General features: G+C 40.3%; 1 protein-coding gene across 3 annotated transcripts in view; it reads right to left on the bottom strand.

Annotated features, from left to right (window-relative positions):
* The window catches only part of CCHR11.PART0H12orf4 (chromosome chr11.part0 C12orf4 homolog), a 919,017-nt gene that overhangs the window by 679,451 nt on the left and 217,290 nt on the right, over positions 1-22,276 (bottom strand). For all 3 annotated transcript variants that reach the window (XM_044087562.1, XM_044087561.1, XM_044087563.1), the window contains one exon: positions 4,502-4,699. In XM_044087562.1, the coding sequence (XP_043943497.1) occupies positions 4,502-4,699 (198 nt within the window). The remainder of the gene's footprint in view (positions 1-4,501; positions 4,700-22,276) is intronic.

Raw genomic sequence — 22,276 nt, 5'->3', positions numbered from 1 at the left:
CACCAAAGTGGGCTTCGACACCTTTCTTGTGGTGTTGGAATCCCATGATCCGATATGAACAAGAGAAGTTCAGATCCAGTGCAGAGACGGGGAAGACTCTGGCCAGAATTCCCATGGAGTAACAGGATACATACCTATCAAACTGATAGCCTAATGAGGAAATAATACACAGCGACACACTTAAAAGCATACCAAGTAACTATTTTTTTAAAACGAAAGCAAGAATCAAATACCCTACCACAAAATACACTACACACATTAGTCTACCTAACTCTACAAATAACTACAACACCTAAACACCTAAAGGGAAAAATTCCCAAATTGGCATAAAAAATGGCTATAGATGAAGGTCACTGATCCCACTGCAGTCTTTCAAGACAGCAAATAAGATCTATAGTGGCTGGGGGGAGTATTGTATTATGGGAAGAGGAGGAGGAGCTCAGGATTTGAAGTCTCTGAGAAAAGGCAGGCACTGGATCAGAGTTGGATCTGATAACCCACAGGTTGAAGCCAGACAGAAAAGAGAACAATGGATCTCAAAGTTGGAATCATCTGTAATTCTGCACATACATTAGGACTTTAAATGTTAAAATGCATGCAGCACCTGAAGCAGTAGACATATCACATTGTAAGAGAAACAGCTGACAAAAACAATCTTACTAGCTCAGACCAGTTTTTTTCTTTTCTTTTTTTTTCTTTTTTTTTTTTTGCTACATTTCAATGTCTAATTTCATTCTATTTCATACTTCCTTTCCTCCTTAGAAATTCCCATTTGAGCCTCTGAAAGTTGTCAGTCCACAGTATATTATATAAAGTAATATTCCCATTTCCAATTATCCCAACCACGTGGCAAAATGATCTACTAGTTACCTGCAATAGGCCAAGTTGCTTAAACCATTTTAAAAATGTGACAGTATTTAGTAGACAAAACTTCTGCCCACTGTTCTAAGTCCATCAAAATTACACAGTGCATTCAAAAAGTGCTTTTCAAGTTACATGGATGAAAACATCTAAAACCTTAAAATACCAGTTTCCATTTATGTACCAAGCTTACAAAAACAAACATACCATAAATATACATGGCTCTCATTAGTAATAGCTTTGCTATTAGGTAGAAAAAAGAAGGAGTATGTGCAGAAAAGTATCCCACTATCAGATATCTTAACATCTTGTTAGCAAACAGTAAACACTCTCAGAAACATCAGCATGTTTTTTTGCCAGTGTAGGTATCACTCAAGAAGCCACTGTTAAAATATTTCTCTCCTAATTAGGGTCCCTGCCGCATTTATAAGGTTCTGCTATGGTTACTGTATAACGTGCTAAGTGATATACACTTAGGGTTACAAAAATGGATACATTTAAAATGCCATTTATAATTCATCTTCCCTTTTAGTAATTCTGTGATCAACTGTTTGTTAATCAAGTTAATGGTATTGTCTGAAGATCTTTTTTAGCTGTGATAAGGACTAGAGGCAGTATACAAACAGACAGAAAAACACTGTGGCATCTTTATGACGTATATAAATATAAATGTATATATGTATGTGTGTGTGTGTACATACACACATATATATGTAGATACAGTCATTTATACAGAATATACACATAAGCATACACACACACACACATATATATATATACATATATATATATATCAATTGCCCAACACTAGCTAACACCATTATATGGTGTAATGACTGTCATAACTGAAGATCCTCTGTTGGTCAGAATGTAGCTCTACTAAAGACAAATAAGCATGCCAATTCAAAATGTATTGCATATACTGGTTAAAAAATGAAAAACTAGCATATAAAAGTTAAAAGATCCGTTAAACAGGGCATGTTATTTTGGTATAACAAATTAACTCATGCTAATAGCTCATTATTTTCACAGTAACGAAGAACAGCACCTCTTAACCAATAACCTTACTAACATATGTCCAAACTGTAGGTCAAATCCCACCAGCACAAAATGAGAACCAAACTTCTACCTCCACAAAATAGTAACACTGTATTTGTGTTAATGTATTCTGTTATTTTTTTTTTTTTGCCTATCAGTCAGTAACATACTTGCAATATATTATTAGTCTTTGCACAAGACACAATAGTATTTGTCAAAAATGCAGAACTCCTAATACCTTCTTACGTCAGCCCTAGCCCTGTACTCCAATAGTATATGACTGCTATAACTAAAGAGACTAGCTCAGTTTCAATTTTTTAAGTATCACACTGCATTTGGCTGTTCTGATACATCATTTTACATCTATGTTAGCTACATTTTCTTCACTTTTATTTATTTATTAATAGTGAACTGGTTATCTCTTTTTTCAAAAAATGTCTTTAAAGTTTTGGTTCTTTTGTATGAAAAGATCAGTTCCACACCTAAGCCAGTCCTAATGTTAGGATCACATAACAAGATTTTCCAGTTGTTTTGTAGAATATGTCTAAGGTCATTTAAGTCCCTACACATGGGTAATGAGAAAGTAAGGGAGTGTGGTAAGTGTGCGCGTTGTCAGTACATTCTTTTCCACACTGCAACGTTAAAGTTTTCTTTACTAATTAGTATGACTGCAATCGAGCATGATAGTCTATTGTGCAGTGTGTACTACATGTTCATGTTTCTATGTGGGTAAAACTGTCCGCAGACTGAGCGACAGAATAAAAGAGCATTATGGGGCTATCAGAAATAAAGACCATGTCAATGCTCTTGGTAAGCATAGTACATTTTGCAATAATTTTAGGTCGTTTAAGTTCTTTGTATTGGAACATGTTAAGATTTTCCTTGGAGATGCTGACTGCAAATTGCAGGTTCAGGAACTGAAGTGGCAGCTGAGATTGAAAGCTGAAGTTTTCCCAGGGTTGAATGAGTCCCTGAATCTGAAATGTGCCTTAAAATGGTTTCAATAATCCTACAAGGTTTAATTTTGAAGTACGTTCATTCAGTAATGTTTTTTATTTTCTATGTGTTGCACAGAATTTTATTCCAAAAAAGTGGAAAAAATAGGTCACTGACCTTTTTTCCTATTCAACACTGTACAGGTTATGTGAGTGTGACATTTTATTGTATTTAATCATTCATACATATGTATATTCTTTACTGTGATGTTCTTGTTTACTATTGGCTATTACATGTATTGTATTATTCATGATCCATGCTACTAGTGTTATACATAAGTCCCTTGACATTTGATCCATTCTGAAGAAGTTCCGATACGAAATAAAAGGAACGAAAGCTTAAGGAATCACTGTGGGCTGTTTTTTTGTACCTCCTTTCACATATATATATATATATATATATATATATATATATATTTTTTTTTATTTTTATTTTTTCTGATATCTGTCAGAAGTTGTAGATGCATTTATTAATATTTCTTCTGTATTGTGATCAGTTATACTAAGCATATATATATATATATATATATATATATATATATAAAACATATTGTACATTAGATAGAGATATATACACATAAAAACACACATAATACATACACATACAGAAATTCAAATACATTAGAGGACATAAATACAATTAGCTAAATCAAAGCCAGGTACAGCAAAAGTTCAAGCACAACACTCGGTTATACACTAACACTTTAAGGGTAATACAGTATTTCACTTCTAGGTATCATCAATAATAAGCGGCAAGAACTGTATGCTGAATTACTTTCTGTAGTGAAGAGGACAGAGTCCGAGTCATTCCTTCTACATATGCCTACTGTTTAACTCTAAGTCACATGACCAGAGCATGAAAACCAGGTTGCCCCTAAAAAGGCAAACTTGTGTCCTATTAACAAAAATATAAAAAGAATAATGCACCCTAGTAAGTAGGAATATAAAATATTTAGAGGCATCATTTCATGTTAATCAAGTTATTTTACTTCAACTACATGGGGGTTACCACTGCATTTCTTGTAATCCTGATTTGCTCCTTGTTTATATCACAGTTTGTAAAGAATACATCTGGCATAATGTTTAATGTATTACTAGCCCCAAAAAGATGTGCCTCCTCATATCCACATGGCTCTTACCTCACAAATATAATGTAATCCCTTCTCCCTTCCAAAATATGACCTAACACTTCCACTGGAGGTGCTGTAAGAAGATACTGCTGAATTGCCTCCTAAGCCTGTCCTCTTCCATGGCTTGTCACCAGACTATGAATGTGGCATCGAAACAATCAACTCTCATTGAAAGTATACAAAATATGCAGCGTCAGATTATAAGGATACTAGTGTTAGCCAGGTTTCAATATACTTTTCAGAAGTACTATACAATATAGGAATTAATTGTAAAGAAAAAGTCAGTTGAAAAAAAAAATTCAGTGAATTTGATTTCAACAGCACTGTGTATCAGCTAAGAAGACTGCAGCAACAATTATTAGTTATCACTGTGGCAATTTTTGCTTCTCTCATGGGAAATTTTACAATGTGAGAGTATATTCAACTTTATACTTGTTCTCTACTTTTCACGTCTTCTGCTCAGATTGCAACACTCACCTCTCTTGATGCCACTGTAAGAATTAATGCGGTTGTCCACCAATAGTACCAGACCACAAAGGGAGGTTGAGTATAGTGACAGGGCTGTTTGTAGGCGGTGCAACTTCACTCCACTGCGATAATGGCGCTTGTGTTTGCAGAAATCAAGTACATCTGTTCTCAGTAATCTAAGGTTATGCATAGTCTTCAGTTGTGCTCCTGCAGCACAAAAGTACATGTACAGATATAGATTATCAACAATTAATGGCTGCACATTATGTTTATGGTGAAAACTGCTTTATAAACTTAAAGGTGTCACCTGATAGTTTAATCTGTCATATGCATTAATGGTAAAGCATGTAGGAAGCAAGACAAGAAATATGCAGCAGCAATGTTTTACATCGTAATAACAAGCAATGCACTCCATCTGGAAGGTAAAATGAATACATCTAACAAATGAGTTTTGTAGCCACATTGAAACAGATTAGTGCTACTCCAGAATGCAATTACATTTACAGCTAACACCTTATTCTCACCACTAAGCAGAAAAACTCATGTTACCATTTTAATATATTCCCCTAAAACATGCTTCAATTTTTCATTTACATCAGCTATCTCAGTTAGGGTACAATAAAACATGCTTTTGTTACCTCTTAGAAAACCTCCTCTCCATTATCTTTGTGATGCCACGTTAACAGTGGCACCTACTAAACTACACAGACATACTGAGAACCCATCAACACATTCTGGGATGTATGCATGTGAAAAACACTGAAAGCTGTCTATATTGACTCATATCACCAAACAGATAAAGCAAAACTGCAGTGTGAGCAATATAATGGTATTTATTAAAAAAAAAACCTTTAAAATTAAGCTACTGCACAATGACAGTACACTAAAGCAGAGCTGTGGATAACTCCTATTTTGCTAGAAGACTGTATATGTGGGGGGGGGTGTTCCCGCTCACCCAGAGTGCACCCCTGTGACCAAACAATACATTTTCACATAGGCCAAACATGAATTATATTCTGCTCACTATGTGTATCATCTCTGTAATAACACACTACACCACTTATATCCCACGTATCTACTTAATAATATTTAAAATACTTAATATTAATATTACCTGTAATAGATTCTAGGCCAACTGGTTAAAGGAAGGTATAAAATGCATAACAGCAGTGTCATCTGATCTTTAAATATCAGGTGAAAAGGTTTTTTTTAACCATTTATTTTTGTTATAATTATGCCCTCATCTTGTAAAATGGTCTTTCTTATTCTAAAATGTGCTGTCTTTACTTTAGTTACTGCAGTGGACCTATATTTATTAAGTTTAATAAACTGGTACTTCTGTCTATTGTATGCTGAGCAACTGTCCAATTACTTCTTGATTCCATGTCATCCTGCACCACCTTCTGAGGATGCAGTAGAGAGGAGAAAGTTTGTAGTGCGTTGACATGTCGCCTGTAGTCTGCAGTAGATTTTATTACTTGTAATCAGAATGCAGTATAATCAGTTATTCAGACAATAAATCAATAAATAAGCAGATCTACAGTCAAGTGAAAGGTAACAAAAGTTAGATGAACAGGATAAGATTCTCAGTAAGGTATATAGTGCTTGGCATGCAGTGTAATAAGACAGATGCAAAACTAATAAATTATTGTCCACCAATATATTGATTGAACACGTTTAAAGCAATGAGTGCACTCCTTCTTCTTCTTTCAGCTTTTCCCGGTTAGGGGTCGCCACAGCGGATCACTTATCTGCTCATGATTGGCAGTGGAATTTTACGGTGTCGAGTTGTCAGCCTGGCGCCCAACCTTCTACGGAAAGCACACACACGCACGCACTCACGCCTAGGGCCAATTTAGAGTATCCAATCCACCTACAGCATGTCTTTGGGATGTGGGAGGAAACCGGAGCACCTGGAGGAAACCCACACGACCACACTGAGCTACAAATAAATCTCTAGTAAAGTGCATTGTACTCGGCATACAGTGCGATAACTCAGATGTGACACAGTAGTAACCAACTATCGCAATGTAGAAAATGGCTGGTTATTTACTACAAAATTATCACTTCACTGCATCTTTATATTCACAGATATACAAATTATTTCAAATGTTTTCTTTCCAGTACAAATTCCTTCAGATTTAACATATGAACTCACTGTACAATAGATCAGCCATTGAGGTTATTCACATATCTGTAGTTTTCTCCCTAAATGTGATCAATCCATTAGTAGATAATGATTTGATAGTTTTACATCTGTGTATTACACTGTATGCCAAGCACTATGCACTTTACTAAGAATTGTATCTTGTTTCATCATACTTTTATGTTTCACTTTAATATACATGTATATATTTACTGATTTGTTTGACTGAGTAATTGATTGTGCTGTAGTTACTTTGTAATAAAAATCTGTTGCAGACTACAAAAAAAAAAAAAACATGCCATTCCACAGTTTCTCCCCTCTATTACATCATCAGAAGGCAGGGCTCTGTGACATGGAATCAGGAAGTAAATGAAGAGGTGCTCAGCACATATTAAACAAAAACATCAGTTTATTAAAGTTGATGCGATATAGGCCCACTGAAGTAACCAAAGTAAAAAAATACACATTTTAGAATAAAAAACAATTTACAAAATGAGGGCATAATTATAACAAAAAGAAACATTACAAAAAAATCCTTTGCACTTGATGTTTAAGTGTGTCCTCCACAAGAAGTGACAATGAAAATATCATTCAAAATTCTCTCTCAGCAACTTCTTCAAAAAGTAATAACTTCCACACTTGAAGTACACCATCACTACCGGCACAGGCTTTCGCATCACCACTCCAAAAATTGAAGGCAACGTCATTCTTACGTCATTGGTCCAGCCTAAGCAGACCACAAATGAGTTGTACTTGCAATTATCAGTCAAAGATAATCAAACAATAGAAGGATGGAGGAAAGATTAATAAAACAGCCAGTGTAGAGGACAGACTCAAATATCAGCTTCTACAAAAAGTGCCGACGTAACTATTTCATTTTATTTCAAAGGGACTTTTGGGAAGGGCAGCTAGGAAAGATTTCAAGTAGAAAAATCTTTCATATTGATGACGATACAGGACAGCAAACTTGGAAGGACAAACCATCTGGCACAACTGTACTAAACTGATCTTGACATCTTGACTGCAGTTCCAAGTAAGAATGACTGTAAAAGGTGCGAAATACTGTACATCTACAGGTGGCAGAGGTGAAATTTGCACAGCATCAGTTGTGCAAAGCACAAAACACCAAGGAACACAATGACAAATACTGTTTTCCACAGGAAATCACTGCCAATGCAATTTCTAAGTATGTAGCAGCAGAGATTCCTTTATTCTGGGAGATCTCTCCCTTAATCAACTTGATGCGACCAAGGAGTTTATGTATATAAATTTGGAGAGCGTGTGGGGGAGTTGCCCTGTACATCATTGTGTAAGGAGTTTGCACCCCCCTTCAAAATAAAAAACACCTGCAGTTCAATTTTACACCCCTTTCAGAATTGGGCATTATTTTTCAGTGTAATTGTTCCTCAATATCCTGACATTCAGGATTTCACTGCAGAACTGAGTGACGCTAGTGACCAGACAGCTGTGTCACTAATGTCAACAAAAAGAAGTTATGTCTTACCATAACGTTCCATCTGTATTGTTGATCCTCGTTCAGTCATTATGCATGGGTATCGGTTCCGAGCTCGGAACTGAGCCGGCGATTTTCCAAGCTCGCATCAGCTTCAAACTCTCGAGCTAAACTCTTACCCACAATCCCCCTCTCCCTGTTACCTCAGATTGAGTTTGCAAGTTAAAGAAGAGAGAGGCTACCTCTGGTCAAATAACCTAAGAGAACCGGATGGCGAGATCCACTAGAAACCACATGATGGGGAAGGAGAGAGGGTCATAATGACTGAACGAGGATCAACAATACAGATGGAACGTTATGGTAAGACATAACTTCTTTATCTGATATTGTTAATCCTCGTTCATTCCTTACGCATGGGACAGAGTTCCCAGCTACCTCTATCCTGGGAGGCTCTCATGGAAGAACATTCCTGAGCACCATAGAACCGAAAGATGCTCTTCCCCTGGAGGCCAAATCAAATTTGTAATGATTGATGAAGGTATGAGGCGTAGCCCAAGTTGCAGCTGCACAGATGTCATGTAAAGAAGCTCTGGCATGGAAGGCAGCAGAAGTTGCCACAGACCTTGTTGAATGAGCTTTCATGGTAGTAGGCAACGAGATACTACTTTGTGTATAAATGAAGGTCACACAGTCCTTCAACCATCTAGCTAATGTGACCTTAGCAACAGCAGATCCTAATCTAGGTCCAGAAAAGGCCAAAAATAACTGGTCAGATTTACAAAAGGGTTTAGTCCTGTTTAAGTAAAAATGGATTTGCCTGAGTATATCTAGGGTATGTAGGCAATACTCTCCTCTGTTTGAATGATTGGGAAAGAAAACTGGCAATTCAATGGCTTGATTAATGGACATTTCAGAGATCACTTTAGGCAGAAATGATGGATTAGTAATCAGAGATACTCTATCTTTATGAAAAATCAAGTATGGACTCTTGATACATAAAGCTTGAAGTTCAGAAATACGTCTGGCAGAAGTAATAGCGACCAAAAAAAAGGTTTTCCATGACAAATACTTGAGGTCGCAAGAAGAGGCTGGTTCGAAAGGTGTCATTATCAGAGCTTGTAGAACTAATGATAAATCTCATGGTTGAATAGGTTCTCTAAAAGGTGGCTTCAGATGATTCGCAACTTTTATGAAGGTCTTGCACAATTTATGGGACATAAGAGAGGAATCTTGGACACCCTCGTGAAAATTAGAAATTGCAACCAAATGAACTCTAATGGTAGAGGCTGATAGACCCGATTGAAACAGGTTGGCCAGATACTCTAGTATTATCGACACTGGTGCTGAAAAGGGGTCTACTTGTTTATCTTTCAGCCAACAGGTAAATCTTTTCCACATGCTCAGATAAGTAATTCTAGTGGAAGACTTATGAGAAGCAATGAGAATATCACATACTGGTAAAGAAAGATCATTCTGCCTGGCAATCAAGGGAATTGGAGTAGCCAAGCCGTTAGCTTCAGGCTGTTTAGGTTGGGATGAATCAGGTTCTGTGGGTGTGAGATCAACTCCGGGGTTGGATGGAGAATCCATGGTCGATCTAGTAGGTGAGGCCAAAGGAAGGGGAACCAAACCTGTCGAAGCCAATATGGTGCTATGAGGATCACCTTGCTCTTCAACCACCGGGCTTTCTTCAGAAACTGGGGAATGAGGGGAAAGGGTGGAAATGGGTAAAGAAGACCTGAGGGCCAATCGTGGACTAGAGCGTCCCTGAGTGACTGTCCCGGAGGGGGAATCAGGGCAAAGTAGTTGCTGCATTTATAGTTGGTCAGGGATGCAAAGAGGTCGCAGCAAGGATGGCCCCAGGGGTGGAAGATCTCCGCCGCTATCAAGGGATTCAGGGACCACTCGTGAGGTTGAACAATGCACCTGTTGAGTCTGTCTGCTATCACGTTGGAACTCCCGTGAATGTGCGTTGCTAGAAGAAAACGGTTGGTAGCCATCGCCCATTGCCATATCCTCATGGCCTCTCGACAAAGGGGGTAAGATTTGGTTCCACCTTGCTTGCTGATGTACCAGACCACCGCCATGTTGTCTGATTGAATCGTAACTGTCGCAGACGGCAGCAGAGGATGGAATGCTTGCAACGCCAGTAGCACCGCCCTCAGCTCTAGAACATTTATATGCAGATGGGCCTCCAGTTGGGACCAAGTGCCTTGGACTGTCTGTCCCTAATAGCCCCCCCACCCCATCAGGGAGGAGTCCGTGGTCACTGTGGCCTTGGGTTGCTGGGGGGAGAAGGGGCGAGACCATTGTGAGAGACTGTGTGTCATCCACCAATTTAAATCCTGTTTGCACCTGTGGGTTACTCAAATCATGGCTGAAAGAGGATGCTGAAAAGGATACCATTGGGTGAGCAGCAGCCATTGTAGAAGCCTCATGTGAAACCTGGCCAGGGGAACAATGGTGATGGAGGCTGCCATGGAAGCCAACAGCTGTAGAACTGAGTGAGCCATGGATTTTTCCTTTGAAAGGATTGGAATTAGTTGTTGCTTTATCCTTAGAATTCTGTGCTTTGGAATAGCAGCTCTGCAGTTTTTTTGTGTCCAAGATAACCCCTATAAATTCTGTCGACTGAGATGGGGTGAGACTGGATTTCTGCCAGTTTATGGTTATGCCTAGCCTTTGAGCAGCGAGGAGAGAGTATGCCAGGGCTTTTTTCAGTAGATGTCTGGTGGGGGCAGAAATGAGCCAGTCGTCTACATATGGAAATACCTGGAATCCTTGAAGTCGCAAGTGAGCTGTGACAACTGCCATGCACTCTGTGAACACTCTGGGGGCTGTAGAGAGTCCGAAGGGCAGTACTCTGAACTGGTAGTGACTGGCTCCCGCACAGAAGCGCAGAAATCTTCTTGATGGCCTGTCTACCTTTATGTGGTAGTACGCAACTTGAAGATCTACAGAGCATATCCAATCGTCTTTTTCCAAAAGTGGGAGGATAGACTGTATTGTGACCATCTGGAATTTTTGTACTCTCACAAACTTGTTCAATACACTGAGATCCAAAATTGGTCTCCAGTCCCCGGTTTTCTTTGGCAGCAAAAATAGTCTTGAGTAGAATCTGGATCCTATCTGGTCTGGAGGGACTATTTGGATGACTCTTTCTTAGCAGCATTTCTATCTCTAGTGCTGCTTCTTCCCTTTGACTGGGTGGAAAGTCGGGAAGATTTTTTGATTTTGTGAAGGGATGGAACAAAGATCAAAGGGGATATGATAACCTCTGGTTATGATCCTTTGTACCCAAGAATCGGTGGTGATGGTTAGCTAGGCAGAAGGGTACAAGGAGAAACGTCCCCCAACCACCTCCATAAGAAAGGATTTGGGCCGCTCTTCAGGAGTGCTGGTAGGATTGACCAGGGAAAGAATCCCTGGAACCCTGGTTACGTGGTCCCCCTCTGCTCCGAAAGGAGCATCTTCCCTGTGAGTTTCCCCTCTGCCTCTGGGGAAGAACTCGGCCCCTGTGTCATGGAAAGGACCCTGAGATTTCTTGAACCATATCTTCCCACTCTTTTGGTTTCAGGAGAAAGCACGTTGAGGGGAAAAATAACAGATACCTATGGCAAAAAGGGTCTTACCATCCTGTTCACATCTGGCCAATGTGCTTTTAACATTGGGCCCAAACAACGAAGAGGGCTCAATGGAGGCATTAAGAAAAGAAGACTTAAAGGGTTCCGCGAAGTTGCACAAGTGCATCCAGGCGTGTCGTCTCAAGACCGCAGCTGAACTCGCTGTTCCTTCTGATGCGTGAGATATCAGTTGCATAGAAGAGTTAGATATAGATTCAATGGTGGCCAGCTGAGAGGCCACTTTGTCATGGACCTCATCAGACATGGCACCAGCCAAGGTTTCAGAGAGCTCAGAAACCAGATCCCTTTGAAGCCTGGTGAAATGTGTCATATAATTCAGGGACCTGATAGCAATGGTCGCTGAAGCAAAGGTGCGCTTCCCTATCCTGTCCAGGGCCCAGGACTCTGTTAGGTGGGTGGACAGTCTGGCTTCCACCATGAAAGCAACCGCAGGAAGACCTTTGGATCAATGGGGATCCAAAGCAGGTGGGGACAAGATCTTATCTGGCCTCCGGGGAATAGCTTCGATGGTATCAGCAGCCTCCCAAACATGCTGCACAATGAGCCGGACAAGTTCATCGGCAGGTGGAGTAACCCAGGAGGTAGGGGGCCAGGCGCGAAAGGCCTGCAGGAATACAGATTCCACAGAGGTCGGATTAGAAGACTGCCAGTCACCTCTCTGTTTCAGAATTTCGAGGATATCGCCAAAGGATACCTCAGAGGGTGACCGAGGGGATCCTTCCCCCTTATCAAAATCTGTGTCTTCGGTGAGGGACTCCTCTGTGGAGTGGAGTCCATCTGCTTTCTCTCACACAAACTTTTCCGGTGGACCTCCTCAGTGAGAGAAGCTGGAGAAGACAGCGAAAAAGGGGATTCCTGAGGGAATATGTCCTGTGGCCCTTGCACCCAGAGTCCGCTAGATGCGACTTGTGGAACCAGTGTACCAGAGGAGGGCGGAGGTATAGACAGTCCGGTATCACCAGTAGCAGCAAAAGCCTTCTCCATCAGTTGGAAGGCTGGTCCACCCGAAGAGGAATGTATGTCTAGGGCAGGGGTCACCCCTCCCCTACGTGGCTCAGCCTGCCGACCTGGAGTCCCTGGATGGCTGTGGAGCAGCAAGCTATGCGTGTCACAGCTGACATCCTGGGTCATAGCAAAACTTTCCTGCCATGAAGGCAACTGTGATTTCTTAGTGAGATTCATAAATGGAACAGCAGAAGGGGAAGACTGTGCTATATCCATGGACTTCAAAGGCAATGAAGGGGGAGAATAAGAAGGGGTCTTTGGAGATGGGTGATCACCTCCCAAGGACGGATAGTTCCTGAGGGGTGGGATACCTCTGGCCAAGAGTACCTGGTCCGTAAGGCGCAACACATCATGTTCGGAAAGGCTTCTAGTGGACTGCACGGAGACTGAGGGAGAAACAGGCCTGTCCGCAGAAGAGGCAGACTCGGTGCCCATCTCATCTGACCGCACCGAGGACAATGGTGCCGAGAAAGACTGGACTACGGTTGTCTGCACAGAAGAAGTCATCGGTGCCAAGGTCATTGTCTGCACCGATACAGGGATCAGTGCCAAAGTAGTTGTCGTTGCCAAAATGGGAGTTGGTGCCGAAGCTGGAACCGACAAAACTGGAGTCAACAATAAAGGCCTCGGTTCTGAGGAAAATCTCGGAGCCAACGCGGTCATGATCTGCGCCAACTGAACAGTCGGTGCTGATACAGTGGTAATGGTCTGAACCGAGGAGCCCCTTGGTGCTGATATATTGAAGGCTGCAGGAGAGGATGGAGCCAAAATCACTAATGGAGCCGAAGGTCTAGGCACTGAAAGCACTGGGGCTGACTGACAGAGCTCCGGAGCTGAAAATTTAGCCTTTTTAGGTTTTGGTTGGTGAGAGTCCCCAGCCGGGGATGAAGGCAAGGATTTAGCCTTAGTAGAAACATCCATTTTCTTATGGGCTCTAGGAGGCGTTGAGACCTCCGACCTAGAAATAGCATCTGAAAAGGGAGATTTTAGACGTCCCTTCAGTATCAGCTTGTTTTTCCTTTCCAACAAAGTTCTATTAGAAAAGTTCTCACAAATAGTAGAGGGTGGTTCAACAGATAAATGGGAAGCACCCAAACAATAAACACACAAAGAGTGTGCATCAGAAGTAGGCAGTTTGTGTCCACAATCAGAACACCACTTAAACCCCGGACTACCTTTTTTATCTGCCACGACAGCAAATTAATTAATTGAAAAGTACCAACAATGGTACAAGAGAGTACCCGAAGGTATGGGAGAGAAAAGGGAAAAAGATTACCAACGATGGTAAAGAGAGAATACCTCGTGGTAAAAGTAGTAAGGAAAAAAACAGAAAAACCTGAGGAAATTATGAACGCTAGATGCGATAGGGTAAGAGACAGTAAAATATGAACTTTTCTCACAGAAAAGTAATTTGTAAAGCAATTAAACAACAACTGATGTACTTAGCTCAAGAGAAGTAGCTTGACACAACTGGATGGTAACGCGGCAAATGAAATCTGAAGTAACAGGGAGAGGGGGATTTCGGTAAGAGTTTAGCTTGAGAGTTTGAAGCTGACGCGAGCTTGGAAAATGGCTGGCTTGGTTCCAAGCTCGGAACAGATACCCATGCGTAAGGAATGAACGAGGATTTACAATATCAGATCAGATATTCCTGAAGCAGAAGCTGGATGATGCAACCTTTTATTTGATTGGCCTTTCACTGCACTGGCCAAAGGATGGTTGGCTGCCCACTAGGAATAAACTATCTAATTGGGTGGTTCTTTCTCCACTGTCATACCCTCCTTACCCAAAGAAAAAGATGACAAACAACTAGCACAGCTTTGTCAGCTTGGGCACCACTATGAAGTAAAGCCTGAGGTAAAGGTGTCCATCCAAGGTTATGAAGAGTCCACAAGCTCCCAGGAAGAGTAGAGGGAGATGACTGGAATGGTTAAAGGAAAACATCAACACAGCTTTCACAATGAAACATGACTTAGTCCTAATGGACACTGTGGATCCCCGTGAAAGGCAACATTTTTTTTTTCTTTGCAGACATAAGCCTAGAACTCTGCAATGTTAGGCAGAGGAATTGCCAGCAAGAATGCGTTTTCGAAAAAACAAACTTCAAGCCTGCTGAGCCAGCCTACTCAAAGGACAGACAAGCACGCCTATTAATCACATAAAGTCTAAGTTCCAAGGATGAGAAGGATTTTTCAGTAGTGGTCAGACATGAAGCACTGCTACTTAAATAACCTGTGCCGCTTAACAGTCTTGCAGCCATGCCAACCACTGGGTAATGATGGACTTAAATGTGCACCTTGAACACAGATCAGATAGATGTCTAGGGTCAGTGAAAAAGGTCTGCAAGTTTCTGAGTCTGAGAGGATACTTCTTCACCTAAAAGGAGAAACACTTCATTTGACAGACTATATCTGCCTAGTCAAAGCATTTGTAATCTCCGAAACCTGGCAGAGAGTTCTAGCAGGATTAAAGGTTCTAGAGGAGCATCCAACCAGCTTTGACAGGAAATGCCCAGCATAGATCAGGAAAGTCTTCTGAATGACAAATGACCTGAATGCCTACAAACATACTTGAATATTGATGGGGCAATGAGAATGAGCCTTGCCATTTCTTACGTGGACATGGACATCAAGCACATGAATAAGGACAACAGATGAAAGATGGTTTGGAAATTTCTCTTCCATTCTTGGGAAACCCATCCAGTGTCCATTCCCCTATCTGGCTTTAAGGAGTATAACATGGGGAAGGTTATGTTTAACCCTTGATGCAAAGCTGATGTACCTCTGGAGTGCACACAGCAGAAAATCCCCCATGATGCAAGAAATGTAGACTGTTAGCTCTAGGAGATGTCCACAGTTGCAAATGGGGAAATCATCTACAACATTCACCCCACCATCACAGGTATGAGCAACTATCAGTAAGACTGAGAGGTGTACGGCTAACAACCAACCTGCAAGAATTCCCTACAGGGTCGACCAGAGGAGTATGAGGAGTACATCTAATGGCACCTCATCATCCAGTGGGGCACCCTCATGCAGAGTTAAGATCGTGAAAAGAGTGGCACCTCTAAGCCATAAAAGGTGCATCAAGGTGTGACTATGAACCCACTTTCTGCTCCCTGAAATAGGAAGCCATACCCTCTTCTTGTAGAAACAAAGACATGTGCCAGAGTCCAAATCATACCCCAAAAGAAATAATTTGTACCAGAATCAGTGAAGGCATTCCTTAATTTATAGTGATCCTGAAGGAATACAGTCATGGCACGAACCACAAAAATTTCTTCTGTCAGAGTTCTTCATGGAAAGAGAGTTTGGATAAGCAATTTACATGGAAAGGATGGAAGGACATATGTATGTCTTTCAAGTATGAAACAAAGTCCAGAAAGTTTAGGATTTTTGCTTGAAAATGTTTGCATAGGTATTTTAATACCCCAAGCAGACTTCAAAGAAGGTGTAATGAGAAATAAAAAGATAACTGGGAACACGTGTTTTGGAAGTGTAATAAATGAACTGGAAGATTTTAAATATTCCCTACAGAGTATTGTGCCTGAAATATTAGGAGAGCAAACAGCCTGTGTCATATCCTATAAGTAAGGATATTTTGAAATGGGACACAGGATTTGAATTGCCTAGGCATAGTAAGGCCTTATTGACTTTAATTCTGTTGGCTGATAAAAACAACTAGAAAATGAAAATCAAAGTCTAAACCAACTGTATTTGAAATAGTGAATATTATAAAGACGTAAAAAATTGGAATTAGGGTTACCACCTGTCCCTCTTTTCCAGGGACAGTCCCAATTTGGTCAGTTATGTCCTGTAAAAAAAATCTAAAAAATGGAAAATGTCCTGAGATTATAAGACAAAAAATATTTACTACATTTTCTTTAATAGTTGCATAAAACAATTATTTTTGTATCAAAAGCACCTAAATATTATACAAAATAGCATAAGCAACTCAAATGCTACAAGAATAAGCTTTTATTTGGACAAAAAAACTGAAGTTCTGTCCTTTGCACTGGCCATGGGTATGTCTGTCCTGCAAAATCGTACATTTCTACAAAAAGTGTCCCACTTTGGGAATTTAAAAAGGTGGCAACTCTAATTGGAATAGAGATATTTAGAAAAAGGAAGCACAACTACATAGAAATAAATGGAAATTGTGGGAATAATACACACAGAATAATGTTCAGGAGGAAGAGGAGTAAAGTTTAAAGTTCAAGTGCAAAGATTTTTGTTAACATTTCTTTTTGCTGCACCTTTGCTCTCAATATGTAAAGTGGGCTTTCTGATTATAAAATAGTTTTTACTTTAGTTATTTCACAAAACTATGCTTAGTAAGTATAGCAAACTTGTATTTTTGTAGGATGATCAGTTGTCCAGTTACTTCCTGATACCATGTCACGTGACCCAGCATTCTAATGATGTAGTTGTTAGCATATATAGTTTGACAGTCTGTAACTGGTAGGAGTTTTCTGCAGTGTATAGCACATTTCAACATACAAATGCAGTGCAATCAGACAATAAATTAACAAATCAATGCCATTATACAGGTATTTAAGTAAACGCAAATTAGAACAGAATATGGTTCCTTGTAATGTGTATAATGATTGGCACACAGTATTAAAAAATAGATGTAACATTATTAGTTATCTATCAAGGGAAAATAAAAAGCTTTTTTAAGATCTAAAAAGACTTCTCACATTCTTTGATTATTTCATCCAGAAGTACCATATTTCATGCCATTTCTGCCCCAGATACTCCCTAAATTGTGACCAAAGAGATGACTTGTACCTTCACAATAATCCTGAACTTCAGAAGATCAAAAGGTTTATGGTTTCACTTGAAGGGAAAAAGTGCAGGGTTACAGAATCTACTCTAGGAATGCTTTTCTTAGGCCAAAAACCATAAACGTAAGGCAGTTCAGTGACACAGAGGGATAAAGCCCTAACTGTGCCCCAGATGACCCAAGTAAAGGAACAGCAAACACTGGAAGGTGGAGGTGAGTGCTGGGCACTGGCTTTCCATCCACTGGGGAGAGGACTGGTGTATTTGGTCCATCACTGGCACAAAGAAAGTACAGGCTTGTCTGATGCTCAACATGGACAGATCAGAACAGAGGGCTTGGAACTAACTGTAGGCCCCTTATATGTGTGCATGTGTCCACATACATGCTGTGAGGATACCCCCACATTCACATGTAACGGGAGGACACTGTAGGCACCTTTGGTGACACAAATGTTCATATCAGCCATCAGGGGGTGAGATTAGAATTCTTTTTAGGAAGAGTTGATGGCTGTTTGAATAATGGTCTTCATGACTTGAGTCACAATCAGCACTCACTCTGTAGGGAATAAATGGGTCAACAGATGAACATAATGAGGGCTAATGGCTAGAAAGTGATGAGGACCAAAAAATCATAAATGTTATGCACTAAAAAATATTTAAACCAGAGGGACAAATCTGTCAGGAAATTACCTTCAGATTTCATGCAAGCTTAACACAGTATGCAGAGACAAATGAAGAGAGCTTTAAAATGGCAAACAATTTACTTTACATGCCACAGTGCGAGAATCATTTTCCAGTGGAGAAAACTCATTCTGGGAGAAATAAACACAGAGTACAGCTATTCCTTAATACACTAAAAGAGGAGGGAACATGCAAGAGTAGGAAATATATACAAAATCTTAAAACTCATACACAGGATACATTACAACCTCACAAAGGATGGCGACATCCACCCAAACACTGGTCCATCCCCACCTGTTGACCCTAATCCCCCTACTATATCCCCTACCACCATAGCTACAACAAATAGACCTCCTAACTCACCGCTGGCCTGCCATCTAAACATTAGGAGCATAAATAAAACTCAGCACCTGCATGCCCTTTTAGCTGTTCATTCCCCAGATATATTATGCTTTACAGAAATGTGGCTGAAGCCTGCCACCAAGAACCATGAGATTCTGCCACCAGGATACAATATGTTTCGAGTAGACCATACCACCAGAAAGGGTGGTGGGGTAGCCATACTTTACAATCTATCCTGTCAGCATAGACACCAAACAACCACCCCAGTTCAATAATGCTGAAATTCTTATCTCAAAACTACAAATGAATAAAAACAAAAATGTAAACATTGTCTGTGTCTACATTCCCCCAGGGAGCAACACAGAAACCTTAGAAGACTTCTTATTTTGGTTATCCAATAACTACCCCCAAGAAACAATTGTTCTTGGGGATTTTAACATTGACTGGAACACTTGCTCTTGTGAAACCCCCACAACCCACATAAACCTCTATGGATTTACTCAAATTAATAACCTCTCCCACCAGGAGAGGAAAACCCAGTAACAAGGAAAGTACCCTAAACTAGATAATCATCAATACCCATCTTAAAAACTATAAATCAGACACTTTGCCTGATGACCTATGTGACCACTGTCTCCCCTATGTAATCAAGCTCAAAGTAGACTGCTCCTACCAACCCACCTATAGAACATTAAGAAGCAACCAGAATTTTATTCTCAACAAGTTTCAAAATGAACTTAAGGCATGCAACTGGTCAGTACTAAAAAGTCTCCCCCTAGATGAAGCAGTAGCATATTTTAACACCAAATTCCTTGCTATTCTTAACTCCCATGATTCCAGTCGCTCTATTAGAACTAAAGTTAATATTGCACCATGACTTTCTAAAGATACCAAAACCAAAATTTCACTCAGAAGCAAAGCATGGGCCACCTACCGAAAAAGAAAAGCCCCACTTGATCAACTAAGATTCAGACAGCTAAGGAATGACACCAAAAAATCCATAACTTTAGACAAAAAGAACTACTACTATCTACTGCAAAAACACCACAACAAACCTCAAAAGTTCTGGGCAGGAATAAACAAACTACTCCACCCAGGCCAAACTGCCACTCCACCCCACTCAGCTTCCCAATAAAAATCCTCAGTAGACATTGCTAATAACTTCAACAGCTTCTTCACAGAGACTATCCAGTCTCGAGCCAGCCAACTCTCTCCCAATGGCTCTAATTCTAATGCACCAACACCCAGTACCCAAACACACTTTACCTTCCAACCTGTTCCTACTCAATTTATTCATGCCCTACTTAAGAAACTAAGACCCACCACCCTGGCTGCCGACCTCCTCCCAGCAGACTATCTGCAAAAGGCTGCTGATACCATAGCATACCCAATCTCAATCTTGATCAACAGAGCTACATCTGAAGCTACTGTACCCACTATATGGAAAATCTCCCTTGTCATACCTCTCCATAAAGAAGGCAGTTCCACTGAGCTGTCAAATTTTAGAACCATAGCTATTCTCTCACTTCTAGCTAAAATTATGGAGAAGTGTGTACACATACAGCTCATGCACTACCTCACACAGAACAAGCTGTTGTCCAACTTTCAGCATGGCTTTAAGCCACACCACAATACTACTTCTGTCCTCCTCTCTTTCTCTAATGTCATTAACCACAACTGCAATAATAACAAACTATCCTCAGCACTCTTTCTAGATCTATCCAAGGCTTTTGACATGGTTGACCACAAAATGCTTATAAATACCTTGAAGGCCTTCTCCTCAAACAACCATGCACTCCAATAGTTTCAATACTACCTGCAGGGCAGGCAACGGGTAGTCCTATGGCAGGACAAGCTATCATCTCGCCTACCCATCACATTAGGAGTCCCACAGGGCTCGATACTAGGACCCCTTCTTTTCTTCATCTTTATCAACGACCTTCATTCAGTCATCCCAGATGCTACCTGCATTCAATATGCGGATGACTCCACCTTGATTTGTTCTGGCACCTCACCAGCTACTTTATTCACATTAACCCAAAATACCTTCATTATAGTGGAAAAATGGCTCTCCAATCAACGTCTAATCCTAAACTCCAACAAAACTAAGCTGCTCCTCTTCTCCCCCACATGCAGGACCCCCCTGCCATCCTTCAACATAACTGCTAACAATGGCACTATCATCTCCCCAAAAGCCCAAACTAAACTACTGGGTGTCATAATTGATAACAACCTGAAGTTTGATGTGCATATCACTCAAACTATCAAAACCATTAATAAAAACTTGTCTCTCTTCACAGAATCAAACCTTTCCTAACCTCACTTGCTAGAACTGCAACTGCCCGTTCCCATCTAATATTAACTCTTCTGTATGCCTCACCTCTATTCTCCAACATAAACAAAACAGATCTTAATAAACTATCAGCCTGCTATAACCACAATGCCAGATTTGCTACTAGCACAGCCTACCGGAAACACCACTGTCACAACCTAAATTGCCTAGGATGGCTTGAACTGCCTAGCCTACTGCAGTTCAACCAGCTAATAGTGGCACATAAAGTCCTTTCCCAACCAGAAAATACACCTGCACTCAAAATATTATCAGCCCCTTTACCAGCACCCAGCCACTGCAATCATCCACTAGACTCCTAGTTCAAACATACAAATCCAACTACTCAGATGGGGACTCTCTGTTTGCCAACTCTGTTGGAAAAACATGGAACAGACTCCCAGCTGACCTGACCCTAGAACCTTCATTAACTCGATTCAAAAACAAACTCAAGAAATACTTCAAAACTCATTGGTTATATCTTTGGCACTAACCCCAACTAGTGACCTCTCTATTGCTTAGGTGCCTTACCTTCAACTACTTCTAACTCTACCACACCATTTCAGGAAGGGTCAATTGTATAACTGCTGCTCAATGTGTCTTAAACCTGAATGTAATGTTATGTACATATAACTATGAAAATAATGTTATGTTTTGCAAAGTGTTTTATAATGTCAGTACTATATGTGTTAAATGCTGGTATTGCTTATGACTGTAATCTGCTTGAAACTAGCATTTACTAAATGTTCAATGTGTATTATTATCTTGGAGCTTTTCTCCCCGGGCCTCCACTGAAAATGGACATATATCCAGTCAGACTATCCCAGTCAACAAATGTAAAATAAATATAATACCCAGCTGTCATCCTTTTGAAGAGGAAGTCACAGATCCATCTGTAAAGTCCGTGCTTGATCTTAAGATCACAGTAAAAACACAATACTGAAAAAACTAGTGAAATCTCAGTAAAATCACCACACTTGAAAGGTTAATAAATTCAGAATAAGAGGCACAAGAAGTTTGCATAAGTCATTCTCTTCAAAGGCTCACATGAAAGACTGAGATGCTGAGATTACAACGGAAAGTGAATGCGTAATCTTAAAAACACTAACAAGGTCACAGCTCGAGTGAATGGATACAAGAAAATGAAACTAAAAGTAATTAAACAATACAACTGCAACCAAGCACTTACCAAATAAAGAGCTTGTTATATTTTATTTTGAGTGATTTTTTTTAGCCTTCCTTGCTTGTTGGTTGGATCCTGCTTTCCAAGTGGCAACAGATCAATTTAGAGCCGAGTTTTAATTATATGCGCTTACTTCTTGAATATTCTGATAAAGAAGAGGTGGTGGTGGTGATGAATAATATACTGCAACAACAGAGACACTTGTATAACAATTATC

This window comes from Protopterus annectens, chromosome 11.part0, assembly GCF_019279795.1.
Source record: "Protopterus annectens isolate FY-2018-M chromosome 11.part0, PAN1.0, whole genome shotgun sequence".
NCBI classification, from domain to species: Eukaryota; Metazoa; Chordata; order Ceratodontiformes; family Protopteridae; genus Protopterus; species Protopterus annectens.
The sequence above is the reverse complement of the archived record's forward strand: the minus strand, read 5'-3'. Positions and strand labels throughout refer to the sequence as shown.